Below are 15528 nucleotides of genomic sequence, written 5' to 3'. Positions count from 1 at the left end.
GCCTCATCAATGGGGGCTGTGAGGATCTGGCTGTAAGGCAGTACCATCTTGGGGCCCTATGTGGAATACAGCCGATTTTCCCGTCTGGCAAAACACTTAACCATGTGTCTGCAGGTGGGAAGAGGAATCCTGCTGAAGTCCATAGTGCCACACGGGACGCAGCCAACGTCAAGCGGCTGCTCAGGGTGGGGCTTTAAGCCACGTTCATCCCCAGCAGCCGGGAGGTAGGGTCAGGTGTTAGTCCTGCAGCTCAGCTCGCTGCCTGCTCTGTGGCTGTGCTCCCACAGCTCCTGGGAGGAATGGATACGAACTTAGTCACTGTTTTGGTTGTTCTAGCAGTCACGGTTAGTCAGACGTCTGAGAGTAAGTAAAATTGTATTTTATCTATTTCTATACTTTATTCTCTTAAAGAAAAAAAAAATACACCAAGTGTGTCTACCTGGAATTGTGTTTGCTTGAGCCTTTGCAGCTCTGTACAGGACCAGAGTGGATAGCTTAGAGGTCTCTGCTGTAGCATGGGAAGATTCAAAAAGTGAAACCTGGCTCTCTTAACTCCACAGAGCAATTGGCATTTTCAGTGGAGTCACCTGAGCATTTCCTCAGCAAACTCAGTGTTTCCACAACAGATGTGGGCACTTTATCATTCTGTGAAGTGGCCTAAGCAAGAAAAAGCCAAGTGAATTATTTGTCGTAGGAGACATTATCAAGAAGATAGCTGAAAGATTTTAGCTGCTGAAGGAGAAGCAGTGATCTCCTGAGGGAGCACCTAGTAAAATTTCAGTATTTTTTCAAAAGGATCTCTCTAGTTCAGGTGTGAATGCCTCCTTTCCAAGCTTCTCAGAGAAAATATGTTTAGAGAACCACTTAATGTTTTTGCTTTAAAGTGAAATTGCCCTGGGTGGCAAAGGTTTCAAAAACCTTTTTATGACAAACTTCAAGTAACTGATTTCTCTCACCAGAAAAGCAGTTTTGCATGCAGTTTTGCTCTGCATTCAGTGCAGGGTGTCTTGAGGATTCAGGAGATCTAATAACACTTCCATAAAAATTTTAAAAAATTCAAACAAGATTGGCCAGTGCTGTGCTTTAATTCTTTGGTTTTCAATGTAATTTTTATTATTAAAAAAACTGTTCACAGAGAAGATAACTCAGATTCTGGAGCACTTCATCCTTTGGCGTGAACCTTTCTCAAGCTCCACTGGCTTCAGTAGGAGTAGGAATAATGAATTTCCTTAAAAATTTACACAACACATGGACAAAATCTGCCTTAAAACTTTATCCTGTTAAAATGGCAACTGCACCTGCTGGCATGGGAAAGCTTTTGTACTAGATTTATGATCTAGCCAGTCAGCAAGGTCTTGCACAATAGGACTGGCACGTACATGCACAGGTCAAAGTAAAGGTTCTCTTAGAACATTCTTTTATACTGAATCACCTAGCACAGGGGAAATGCCTTTACCACCTAACTTTCCTCACCCAAACACACTCCATACTTGGCAACGATACTTAAATGATAGAACCAGCTGTCAGGGTACAGGCACAGCCTACCATGAGCTGAACTAGATTTGGCTTTAACCCAGTGTAGCCTTAGGCTTCTTAGGCTCTCCATTATGCATCCATTTATTTCAGGGTGACAGTACAGATATACAAGTGAGATTTGGGCTGGTACATGTAAACTTGCAAAAGTTTACTTTGCCTGTGGATGTGAAGTGGTAGCTGTTGACAGAGGCCAGGAAAGCCGTATGTTGGCCAAAACCATACCTGGCCACAGGAAAGAATGTGGCCTGGCCAGGCAATGCCAGAAAATGAGATCAAGATTATTTTGAGGAGTGTGATGGGGATTTCCCCTGCCACAACCTCCACTCCTCCACCCCCACTCCCCATAATACAATTCGACAGAAGTTTTTGCAATTTTACTTTAAAAAATCTTGATAGCCTTCTATAATCACATCTTAGCGCCAGGGATTTACAGAGTGCCAATACCTGCAGTGAGGGGAGCAGCACTGCATGACAGACTATCAGCAGGTTGGACAAGAGAACTTATTTTAAAGATGGTTGGTTTGGGAATTTCAATTTGAGAAGACAGAAATTCTCTTTCAGAAGCTCCTGCATGTACTTCATCTTGAAGAGAGAAATTTGGTAATCCTTACACAGTAATAGCATCTAAATCAAGTGTTGGATGCTACAGCATAGGAATAACAATTAAATAAGACTGACTGAGACTTTCCAGAAGAATTATCTGCAGTTATCCAACTCAAGTTATTCTAATAATGCTCGTCTGGTGAGACCTAGGGTGATCTGTGCAGTGTTGGAGATGGGTTCTCTGTTATCAAAATGTGTTGCTTTATAGATAAAAACAGATCTATATTCACATGACAGCTTTTTGCACTTAAGTGCAAGGCATTATGAGGTTTGGTTTTGCTAGGCGAGGCACTAGATATTACTGTTTGTTTGAGCACATCAATATTACACTCTGTTTTGCCAATTTACAGCCTGCATTTCCTTGGTGCTTTGTAATACAATCATCCAGGATGTTGTACAGGGACAGAGAGCTTGGAAGCTGATCATTATTTGATGGACAAAGACCAATCTGACAATCCTGATGTGTATGAAATACTCATCTGTCTATCTCCAGTCATTCTGCCAGCCCTGAAAATGTCCGTATTAACAGCAGTCCTCATAGCAAAACAGGAAAAGCATCACTGCGTAACTTCATTTGTATTTATTCTTTGCCACAGAATTATATAGTATGATTTATAGATTTATACATTATTAATTATATTTGATTTAGAGTTATAGGTTAGAAACTGTTCTATCCTTTTTCATCTCTCAGAATTGTGCTTTAATTGCACTAGTAGGATGCACTAGTGCATTTTTCAGCATTTGAGTTCCCCTCTCAAGTCCAGCTATTAAGCAACCTCCTTGTTTTAACAGACTGCAGCTATGCTACATTTGTCAAGGATTCTAGCACTCCACTTTGTTCACCTGACAACCAGGATCAGAGCCTTCTGCACAATGAAATAGTTACTGGTGTGCATTAGGTTAAGCTGAAAAGACCTACCTTGAGGTGCTGAACTCTTAAAATAGCCTCGAGTTTGTTTCAAATGAAAGGAACGTTTTCTGACAGCTTCATGAGCAAATGAATACTAAATGAGCTGCCTTACAGTAATTTAAAGTGTAGGCAATGTGATAGTAGATTTCCCTCCAAGGGCAGAGCCTGGATTCTACGTTCATAAGCCAACAACATGGGATTTAGGGCTGAAACTTGCCTGTGGCTGTATTGATACTGGAGCATATCAACACTTTCCATGTTCTGGCTAAGCAAGATATTAATCAAATTAATCAATGCAAATTGTTTTGTTTTGCTTTGTTCCTCCAGATGTAAAAAGGCTATTTTGTAACCACAAAAGAATTCCATTGGGAAACACTAATGCCTGCAGCTAATAGCACAGGTGTGCCAAAGTTGTGCAATGGGTGCAGAGCTGCATCAGTTCAGCGTGAACTTGAGGCACATTAGTGGCAGGTCTCACATTTCAGCATAGAAACAGCAAATGCCTAAGATTTATGCTTTGGGGGAACCCGTCCTGCTCAGTAACATTATGCATATTTGCTGGGCTACCTTAGTTTGTGTAAATTCCAGAACTATTATTCTTGGTTTTTGGTCACATAAAACTACCATGGCCTTTCACTCAGCAGTCCATGGGTCACAGCCAATGCAAAAAGGTTAATGGGGAGCTCTGCCAGCAGTACTGACAGTCTCCTCTGTGCTGCCAGCAGAGTTCAGGAGGGAACACCAATGGCCTGGTCAAAACACTAACTGCTGGAGCGAAACTTGTGAAGAAAAGAGCTGTACAGGTCCTGCCTAAAGCAGCAATAATTGCTTTTAATATTTCTTGCCTGAACCCTACAAGACGCAGCCTTCCTCAACTGATTAACGTGTGGCTCTCAAGTTTGAGAATGACAATGAAAAAAGTGAAGCAGAGGGATGAGAAAAGTTTCTGTGGACTAAGTTTGGCCAGGTAGCAAATAGGAAATGGAAAAAGAAACTTCAGGCAGTCAAAGAGACTTGATATTGATCAACTCAAGTGTAAAGACACATTATGTATGAATAGTACTCACAGAGGTCTCGTACCATCAGATGCTTTGTTTTCACTGTGCTTCACTCTGAAGTACTCCACTTCCATCATAGAATGGTTTGGGTTGGAAAGGACCTTAAAAATCATCTAGATCCCTGCTGCCCTGGGCAGGGACACCTTCCACTGACCAGGTTGCCCAGGGCCCCATACAGCCTGGCCCTGAACACTTCCAGAGATGGGGCATCCACAACTTCTCTGGGCAACTTGTTCCATTGTCTCACCATCCTCAGAGTAAAGAATTTCTTCCTAACATCTAATTCCTAACATCTAATTCCTAACATCTAATGTAAACCCGCCATTCTGCCTTAGGTACTGGAAGACTGCAATTAGGTGTCCCTGGAGCCTTCTCTTCTCCAGGCTGAACAACCCCAACTCTTTCAGCCTTTCCTTATAGAAGTGCTCCAGCCCTCTGATCATCTTTGTGGCCTCTTCTGGACTCGCTGCAGCAGGTCCATGTCCTGAAGACCCCAGAGCCCCATCACATCAATTGAAACTCACTGACTCTCACAGTCTTTGGGGATCTTCTACATTTAGGAGCAACATTTTAATAGAACAGCTTTAAACAGGTCTATCTGAATGAAGATGAAAACACTAATCTCTAAATGCCAACCGCTTTGGATTCTTTCAGCCTTAAGAAAGTGACACAAAGATTTGACAGACTTCCAAGAAAACAAGCCACCATGGGAAGTTTAAATTAAGTTCATGTGCTACATTCCTTGAACAACAAGTGCTGTTTAAAAATAATTAAAAATTTTAGGGATTTTTTTTGTTGAGAAACAAATTAAGTGGTTTTGGGGTTTTCTCCAAATGTGCTAAATAACTTAAAAACCAATAGGTCTTTCCCTGTCAAGAGTTCCCAGGGAAAAAAATACCAAAACAGATAATACCACCTGCTGAAATAACAACAGAGCAATCCCTGAGGGGACCTGTCTCAAGATCCATCACTAAGCTTGTTGGTCCTTTCCTCAGCTGCTGGTTAAAGAGGCTCAGTGTTAGACAACAGGTCTAAATAATTTTCGGTAAGCTGCTGTGTATTTCTGATTGTGCCACTGAGCCACAGAAACAAATGAAATGGACAGCACTGAAAAAATCTCACTGACTGATAAATGGCACATGAAGGGCCACCCATGTGGAAAACCACAGTTCTTTCCTTTTAACTACCGTTTAGATTAATGATTACTAATAACCTTGACTTAAACGATGAAACCACAAAAAATTATGATATTGGGTTGGGAAGAAATCATTAGCTTTGCTTATTACCTCCTGCTTTGTTTGCATTTGCAGGATTAGAGTGAAGTTGGAGTAATAATGGAGCTGCAGGATGGCTCAGTGCTCCAGGAGAGTAGCATCAGCTCTCCTGGGCTCTGGGGAAATACAGCAATTCCTTGGCTCACTGCTCTAATCATTCTTCACACCCAGGAAAAAAAAAAAAATCACTTTTAAAACTGGCTCCCATGTAAAAAGGTACCAGTTATCACAAATGACGCTGTCAGCAGAAGGTTGCTGATGACACTGTCATGTTCCCTGTCCCCTGGGCACAGGAAGTCCCCAGTGCCATGCATTCATCTGTGATTCAAAGATTAATTTCTATTTTCCATTTGTAGCTGCACTTTCACGCACAGAACAAAACCAAAAAAAGAGACAGCTTCTTTTTCATTAAAAAAACTAGTGCAGATCACAATTCTTTGAGGAGTAGATACCAATGAAAGAAAGAAGCCTCTCCAGGCACACATCTCCAATAAAAAGTTACTAGCAGCCTCTCAATCTCCATAAGAAACACTTTTGTCTCTTTAGCAAGAACATAAGCACCACCTTGCTTACACGATACAGAGAATTTCTCTTGGTGTATTGACTATTTCACATGCAGTCTGCTACCCGTGCTCACGTCGCAAGGCATAGCTTTTGTACAACTGTGTGAACTGGATGTCAGTGGCTTTAATGCTCCGGTTCAAAGGTTACACTGTAAAGTGCAATACTGATGGTTTAGATCTGAGTAATCAGATCAAAACAAGCGATGTTTTTAAACATAAAGTAGGATAGGAGCAAGAGATGGTAGCTAAGCATCAGCAAAAACAATTGAGCCACAGTTCAGAGGACAGCTGGCTCTCCCTAACACTTCCTGCTAATATCCAGCCATTCCACGGGAGCTGGCAGTGCTGGCCTTGCCAGGTATTTTAGTTTACTAGAACCCAAAAAAGAACAGGAATAGATCTCTCCAAAAAGCACAGCAGGCAACCTCAGATAGAGTTCAACATATAATTACCCTTCCTTGAGTTTTCATCCAGCATAATCCTTCTGTCAGGAGCTGACAAGCAACAATAAAAATTTATACTTTAGTGTTACCAATGCTGCCTTGAGGCCTCAGAAAAAAACTTACACTTAGTGGTGTTCAATGAGCTGAATTTCCATTTGTGAACATCAATTAATTGGCTTCACAAGAAGTATGGCGTTGAAGAGAGAAAAGCAAAGGACAACAGGGAAATTACACAGGTAATGCTCAACAATTAATTAGTCCTTCTGGACCACGTGATTATTTATAGTCCTTCTCTCTGGGTTGTTGAGGAGACAAATGCTAAGTCAGTTGCTGTCTTTCACCCTCCCTTCTGACTGTGAAATCCCAGGAGTCTGTCATCAGCCCCGCAGGTACAAAAGCCCCCCCTGCAAGCTGCAGTGGACAGTGTGACTGCTCTCCAGCAACTCCTGCTCCCCTGCCTGCTGCTCAAACTCACTTCTACAGCTGTGCTAGCATCTGTTATTCCAGCACTCAGCAAGCACTCTTGTCAGGACCAGAGAACACAGTCTTCTTGCATACAGGAAAAATTTTGAAGAGACTTCTTATCTCCTGCTTACAGGAACTGAAATTCATTCTCTGTCTTTTTTTCTATTGCTGTGAGTCTTGTGCTCAAAGCTAAATGATTACTTAGGCGACAGCATGGCTAGGAAAAAAATTCAAACAAATAGGAAGAACACTCTCCCCACTTCTCCCAGATTAGTTCATGGTCTGGGACACAGGAGTCCTTGCTGTGCTCACTTTGAAACACAGATTTAATCTTGAGACCTTCATCCTGGGTAAATCTCTAAGCAATATAGCTTTGTTTGTCCTTGAGCTGATGGAGGAAATTCCTTTCTGTGCCAGCACAGAGAAAATCAAATACCAAGATGTTAGTATTTGTCTTTAAAAAAACACAACCCCCCCACACACAAACTACCTTGAATTACAATCTGCTTTTTAAAGTTCAGTGACTTTTTATTTTCAAGATGGTATTAGCAACCAGGAAAAAATTCAGCAGATTATTCCCTAGTGGAGACACATTCAGGCATGGGAGTCCTTGAGGCAAAAGAAAACACAAATCCCAGCAACAGCATTAATAATTTCTAAAAGATAACAAGAAAATGGCCCTGATTCTACCTCACAAGGCAGATCTTTTAAATTATATTCCTGACACTTTCTCTGTCATTAATCTTGGTGATCTTCTTCAAAAAAATTAAAATAATTTTGACAGGAAGCTGAACATGAGCCAGCAGTGTGCCCAGGTGGCCAAGAAGGCCAATGGCATCCTGACCTGGATCAGGAACAGTGTGGCCAGCAGGACCAGGGAAGTGATTCTTCCCCTGGACTCAGCGCTGGTGAGGCCACACCTCCAGTGCTGTGTCCAGTTCTGGGCCCCTCAGATCAGGAAGGATATTGAGGTGCTGGAGCAGGTCCAGAGAAGAGCAACAAGGCTGGGGAAGGGACTCGAGCACAAGTTCTATGAGGAGAGGCTGAGGGAGCTGGGCTTGTTCAGCCTGGAGAACAGGAGGCTCAGGGGAGACCTCCTCACTCTCTAGAACTTCCTGAAAGGACGTTGTAGCCAGGTGGGGGTTGGTCTCTTCTCCCAGGCAATCAGCAGGAGAACAAGAGAGCATGGTCTTAAGCTCTGCCAGGGGAAGTTTAGGTTGGATATTAGGAAGAAATTTTTTACAGAGAGGGTAATCAGGCATTGGAATGGGCTGCCCAGGGAGGTGGTGGGTTCACCACCCCTGGAGGTTTTTAAGATGAGACTGGATATGGCACTTAGTGCCATGGTCTAGTAACCACAGTGGTGTTGGATCAAGGGTTGGATTTGATGATCTCAGAGGTCTTTTCCAACCAGGTTGATTCTATGATTCTAAATATTTTAAAATTATTTTTATTTTACTGTAACAAGCCTTTACATATGTGTGCACAAAGAGAGGTAAAATAAATTGTTCTTGAAACAACAAAACCACCAATCTCTCTTGTGGGAGGAGCTGAGAGGATGGTATCTCATAAGCTGTAAAGATAATTAACCCTTGACACCACTTTGAAATGCCCTTCAACTAACAGCATGGGGAGCAAACAGGACTCTGAAGTCTGTCTGCAGGTACAGGGCTGGTAGCTCACTGGGGTGAGTGGTGGGATGACTCACATGACTGCTGTGCTGCAGCTGAGGAATACGGGCTTTCAGGAAGAGCAGGCTGGAAGGCAAGGAGAGGAAGCTGGCCTTTATGCAAGAGAGCAGCAGGAGTGCATGGAGCTCTGCCTGGGAATGGATGATGAGCCAACAGAGAGGTCACAGGTCAGGATTAGTGAGGAGACCAACATGGGTGACTTGGTAGCAGGTGCCTGCTATAGACCTCCTCACCAGGAAGATGCAGCTGAGGCCTTCCTCAATCTTCAGATTCACAGGCCCTCATCTTCATGGAGCACTTTAAGCACCCTGATATCTGCTGGAAGAGCAATACAGCTAAAGCAATTGCTCAAGCAATCCACAAGCTTTTTCAAGTGCATTGATGACATCTTCCACCACAAGTAATCAAGGAACTAGCAAGGAAAAGCACTCAGCTGGACCAGATACTTACAAACAAGGCAAACCCAGTCAGGCACATGAAATCAGAGGCAGCATTGGCTACAGAATCCATAAGATGGTGGAGTTTGGGATCCTAGGAGAAGGGAGCAGGGCAAAAAAGCAAGATCACAGCCCTGGATTTAATGAGAGCAGATTTACAGTCTCTTCAGAGACCTGTTTGGAAGAATTCCATGGAATATGGTCCTAGATAAGAGAGAGTTGAGCAGAGCAGGTGGATGTTCAAGGGCCCTTCCAAGCTCTAGAAAGATCTGCCCTGACAAACAAAAAACTAAGCAGTGTGTCAAGAGGCCTGCATGGATGTGCTCAGAGCTTCTAACTAAACCTGAACATAAAAACAAAGTAAGGAACAAAGGGGTGGAGGCAGGGGCAGGTGACCCAGGTGGAGTCATATAGTTGTTATATAATATGCAGGAATGGGGTTATGAAAGACAAAGACAAGACTGACCTGGAGCTGAGTCTGTCAAGGGATGTGATGTGTAATAAAGTATTCCACAAGTAGATAAATAGTAAAAGAAAGAGGAGCAAATATGTGAACCCACTGCTAAACAGGACAGAGCAACTGGTGACAAATTACATGGATAAGGCTGAGGTGCTCAACACTTTTTTTGCCTTACTCTTTACCATTCAGACTGGCCTTTAAGAATCTCAGGTCCCTGAGAGGGAAAGTCTAGAACAAGGATGACATACTAGCAGTGGAGGAAGACCAAATTAGGGAGCACTTTTAAAACCCAGACCTACATAAGGCCACAGGACAAACTGGCCAACCTCATCTCAGTCCCTGGGAAGGTGATGAAGAAAATCTTCCAAGAAAGGATTCTGAAAGACCTGAAGGACAAAACAGTGATCAGGAGTAGTCAGCATGGATATATGAAGGGGAGATTACATTGTACTGACCTGGTGACTTTCTTCAATGAGTTGACCAGCTCACTGGTCAAGAGGACAGCAGTGATGTTGTGTCCCTTGACTTCAGTAAAGGCTTTGATGCTCTCTCCTGTAATATCATCATAGACAAGCTGACAAAGTATAGGATAGATGACTGAATAGTGAGGCAGACTGAAAACTGGAGGAAGGACCAGGTCCAGAGGTTTGTGTTCAGTGGCACAAACCCCAGGGACCAATACTGTTCGACATCTTAATTAATGACCTGGATGATGGAAGAGAATGTGCCTGTGGCATGTTTTGCAAAAGATAAAATACTGGGAGCACTAGCTGATGCACCACACGGTTTTATTGACGTTGAAATGGGCAGAGAGGAATCTCATGTAGTTAACAAGGGGAAACGCAAAGTCCTGCATCTGGAGAGGAATGATGGCAGACAGCAGTACATGCGGGGGGGCGGTAGGGAAGGGAAGTGGAAATCTGCTTGGTTTGTCTGCTTGGTTCATAGGATCTTTGGGGTCTGACAATGAGGGAAGGGGCATGAACACATGACTTGCTTGGTCACAGAATGGCTGCTCACCTCGTAAAATGGTGTTAGTTATGCCAACCACGTTATCAGGGGCAGAGCTTAAGCAGGACCCAGGGACCAGGTGGCCCTGCTTGAGCAGGGGGCTGGACCCAATGACTTGCAGAGGTCCCTTCCAATCTCAACTCCTATGGGATTATGTGCAGTCAAACTATGACTTGTCCCCTTCATATCTCTGTTCTTTCTAACATTGTTACTACACTTTTTAGCTTTGTTTCCTGGGGCCTTTAACTGTTGCACAAAGATTACAGAAGAAATTCCCAAAGGAATTCTCCGAAGAGTGGAGAGGTTTGAAATCCAGAAAGCTGATGGCCTGTGTCACCTAGAAGCTGTTATGTAAGGAATATTTTGAGTCCTTTTCTGGGAAAGGGAGTTAAGTATAATCTTGGAAAACTAATACAAATTCAATGAAAACACCATTGTTTGTGATTTAAGAACTGTCTTTCCTTGTGCTATTTAAATTTTTTTGGTAAAATTGAATTTCTTTTTCAGTATAATATTGATCATTATTCAGCCTGCACGTAGACTCTCACTTTATTTTCAGAACTGAAAAACTATTCATGCACCTTAAGACTTCTCTGTTTTTTCCAATTATTAATCCCCTAAAAAACCTTGCCTAAACTCATTAAATAAGCTTTGCTTTTGTACATAAGCTATTTCTAATTTTATTTCTGGTACAATATCACATTGTTTGGGTTAAATTGGTACATTTGCTAGACTTTTGCATGGTAGTAATGACAATAATAATAATTATAGAGTGGCCTACTTATTTATTTGCAATAGAAATGTACTGCTTTGCACTGTGGTTCTTTTTGCATTGAAGTAGTAAAGCTTTTTTTCAGATTTTGGAAGATAAGTTTAATCATGTAAAACTTAGATCCTGACTTTGACTTATTTGAAACTAAAAAAAAAAGTTAATAAACACAGTATAAAATATAATTTATAATTAATCAAGTCTGACTTCATAGGTGAGTGCTAAGTATGGTAATTTTAAAAAGTTGGAGGGTTTACATCTTTTCTTTGAAACTGACAACCAGTTTTTTCTCTGTCAGTCTCTATATAGAAGGCAAAAAGTTCTGTGTGAGTCCACGGATTAAAAAAGTTAAAAAATGGATGAAGAAGATGAACCACAAGATTCACAGAAGAAAACTTCATGTTAGAAAGCAGAGAAGAACGAGAATTACTAAAAAGAAAGGACAGAAACAGTAGCATGATGAAGCAAGCCCTGTGATGAAGATACCTGTGGCATACGGCACTGTGAACAGAGACACCAGATTTCATCAACGATGGATGATTGTAGCATTAAAATGACTTTCTAAATGTCTATGTGCTAGAGAAAGCAGAGGCAGAAAACATCACTGGTACTCAGAACAATGCTGATCAGATTACCAGACAAATGACAAAGGCAATGTCTTGTAGCAAGTCTCTGCACCTCCTAGATCTATTGGCAGATTTAGATTCTCCTCTCTCCCGCTCTGCTTTCATGGAAACCTCCCCTATGATTTCTATTTTAACATGGTAGTATGCTGTTCCTTCTTATTCCTCCATTTTTTCCAGTCCTATCCCAAAAATAGTTATTCTTCCCTGTCATCTTTGTGCTGTTACCTGTCTTGTTTCTATTCTTCCAGACATTAATCTTATTTCTTTCTTCATTTTACATAGTTTTACAGATACCTTTTCAGATACTTTCAGTTTAAGTTGGCCAAAACCATGTGTCTTTTACCTATTCCAAACAGGTACAGGTAAAACCATGTGTCTTTTACCTATTATCTGCTCCCAGCTGTTACTATCATGAAATATCATTGCAGTGATAATATCTGAGCCTGTTCATAGGACTCAAAGTGTGGCATGCAAAGCTATGCAACAAAGATCATCTCTATTGCTTTTGTTCATTCAATTCCCTATTCAGATCCTTCAGCTGGGTCCTTCCTACCCTCTTTGCCGAATTTCTCATCATTAGTATTGAGGATTACACATGTCCACCAAGGTCTTTCTTTGAAGACTAGCAATGATGACAACCTGACTACCCACTTCCATAGCCTCTCTCCCACTGCATGGCACTGCCTGTCTCCTGTGACACTGTCACAGTCTCTGATTCCCTCCCTCCTTCCACGGAAACTTCAAAACTAACTTAGAATTTCCACAGAGCCAGCTCAGTCAAAAGCACTTCTCCTCAGCGACACATACACAGACAGCAGCAAATGAGGGTTAAGAAAGGTCTTAAAAAGAGTAAGTGCCATAGAATGCACACACTGAGGGAGCCAAAAATTACATAATATAGCAGTATAATTCTGTTCTTCCTCCTCTTCCCCTAATAATTACTGTTTTTTTCATTCACTGCATTCGACTTAAATTAGCTCCTCTGTGTTTGTTTTGTAATTGTTATGTCTAACTACATACTGCAAAGCATAGGAGACGGCAAGGCCAATGACAGGGGACAGAAACAGCTGCTGGTACGTTCCCTAAAAAAAACCAAAAGGAACATCTGTAGCAAGGTCACTAGAGATAAGTAGTACACTGCAACAAATGCAAATCTGGTGAAAGAAACTTGACTCCTTCCAAAACAGATAAACCAATTATCTTTCCTTATGAGCCAACAGCCTCCCAACAGGGATGAGGTAACTCATCTAACTCTTATTCCAGATTCTAGGGCATATTGTGTACCCCAGATAACATAGCTCCATCCTCTGCCTGCCAGCAGGAAGCCTGGATTGAATCCGGAGCAGGATCTGGGATTGCTCTCTGACTGAACCTGCACAGAGGCTCTTCCTCTCGATGGCTGTGCTCAGCTGCTGAGGCAGAGGAGGTGACCCCGGAGGATGAAGGTGAAATGGCAAACACTTTCCACCATTTCATTTGCATTCTGATGCTGCGCTGCCTGGACACCACACAGATACTTGAAGAATGGAATTTAGACAGAATCCAATCCCCTTGGGCCACAGTCAGCAGAGCACCAGGAATGCTAAATTGCTGAAACATTTTATAATATGGCATCAGTATCTTACTGCTTCTGGCAATTCTATTTTCTTCCTCATGTTCTGCTCTGGGTTCCAGATTTTACCATCATGCTTCCCTCTTGAGTCACAGATTCCTAGGTGGGTTTACGATGGCATCTCAGCTCCTAACAGCTGTTCCATGAACCCAAACAGCAGCCTTTCGAGTGTACAAACTGTACTCAACATACTGACTAATGCATGGAGTGTACCCTCATTTCCATGCCTGTCCTATGGGAGACAGCATGGGGTAGGGGAGGAGAGGAGAAGGGAAGGGAGGGGAGGGGTCTGCATTGGTTTAGGCACAAGCTGCTGGGAAGCTCGATGCAGTCCTGGCTTACAGACCTATCCTCTGCCAGTTGTAAGAACACAGCACAGCTGCAGTTGTCTCTCTGGTTTCGAAAGCAGTACAGATACTAGACGATGACTTGTCTTTGCACTGTCAGCTTTCCTGGCCCCCAAATCTTTGATTCTTATCTGTTCAGCAATTCCTGATTTGTATTTGAAATTATAACACTACTGCAGTTTCTCCTCTTACACATATCATAAAGAACCAGCCAAGTATGATTTAAATGCATTTTTATAACTTTTAAAACCTGTAATTGATACAACGTCACAAATATTTTAAGACTCAGCCAGAACCGCAACTCAAATGTTATTGAAATATTTGCATTTACTGGGCCTACTTTAAAATACAGGGTTTGATATTTTTGTTTAAATTTCCCAGTTCTTCAGATTGGGTGTTGTCTTCTATCATGTTAGCCTGGAATCAGTAGACCAAACTGAGATGATTACGAGATGATAGAAGGCCACTCTCCACTACCAACTGTGTTTCAAATCTGAGTTCCTGTGCATCCTTTTGGGAATTGAATTAGAAATAACTTTTACTAGTCATTCGATCTAAAAAAACTTTCTTCCCTGATACTGGTATATGAAATATCAAAACAACACTTGAGAGATCCACTGTCTTGTACAGTTTCACTTATCCCTGAACCCTAACACACATATGTAGAAGAAAAACCTTCCCGTTTCCAAACTTTCATTTGTGTGACCTCACACTCTCTGTCCCTGAGCATTATTTTTGACCTTTGCTATTCTGTACTTGGCAAAAAATAAAATCAATGCCTTTTTCAGTAAAGTCTTCTCAACATCTTGTTTTGTAGAAGAGATTGTTAGGGCACATTACTTTGTTTTCCCTGATAATGCTGGATATAACTCTCTTTCCAATGGGTTTAGGTGCCTAAAGATGTAGTTGGCTGCATCTAAAAACCCCAGTGAGTATTTTAGTGGCTTAGAAGTGTAACTTCCATTGAATTAAGTTCGAGTTAGGCTTGTAATAAATATTCTTGAAAATTCCAACAAATGCACTCTTAAAGGGTTTTAAGAAAGAGCTTAACAGATTATTATCATCTGGATTTTTTGCTTATTTTAAGAGTTATTAACCTAATGTGACAATCTCTATCTCTCTAGGAGGCTTTAAAACAATGTTACAGATAGCATTGCTTAAGAACTACTAAGCAGAAGCAAAAAAAGAAACTGTTGGATCTATTGAGACAAAACCAGCACCCTGAATTTGATACTCTGGCTTTAAACTAGAAGGTGAATCATCAGACTGCAAACAGTTTTCTTTCAAAACAGTATCAGGTTAGGAGTTCCCACCCACTTTTACATAGCTGAAAAACATTGAGAAAAAGTCAAATTCAAACTCCTCTTTTATCAAAACAGCCTGAATTTTAACAGAGGAAGAGAATGTGTGCTCTCACTAGCACCATCTGAGCATGTTTCTGCTTCAAGGTTATTCTGAGTCATGCTGAGTTTCTCCGGTAATACCATCTTTATTAAATGGACCAGTCTTTTCTTAGGTTTCCTGTTCTAAGGTTACTGAAGTGCAGCATTCATTTTGGTGCATTAGTACAAATTAACAAATTCAGCCCCGACTAAAAATCTCCCTGGGCAGACTGGTTGAGCTCTAGAGCCATGAAAGGGAAATGACCTGCATTCTCACTAGCTGGGCTGCAAATAGTACCATCACATGTCTGGAGCACAATTTGCTTAGAGGACTATAATTA

At 41.7% G+C, this 15528-nt stretch overlaps 1 protein-coding gene across 1 annotated transcript; it reads left to right on the top strand.

Annotated features, from left to right (window-relative positions):
* Positions 1-240: 240 nt before the first annotated feature.
* CCL28 (C-C motif chemokine ligand 28) lies at positions 241-12358 on the top strand. Its single transcript, XM_032675764.1, has 3 exons — positions 241-363; positions 10676-10802; positions 11519-12358. Exons 1-3 carry the CDS (start codon positions 300-302, stop codon positions 11673-11675), a joined length of 348 nt encoding a protein of 115 aa, XP_032531655.1. The 5' UTR covers positions 241-299; the 3' UTR covers positions 11676-12358.
* Positions 12359-15528: the final 3170 nt, after the last annotated feature.

This window comes from Chiroxiphia lanceolata, chromosome Z (assembly GCF_009829145.1).
Source record: "Chiroxiphia lanceolata isolate bChiLan1 chromosome Z, bChiLan1.pri, whole genome shotgun sequence".
NCBI lineage: Eukaryota > Metazoa > Chordata > Aves > Passeriformes > Pipridae > Chiroxiphia > Chiroxiphia lanceolata.
The sequence above is the reverse complement of the archived record's forward strand: the minus strand, read 5'-3'. Positions and strand labels throughout refer to the sequence as shown.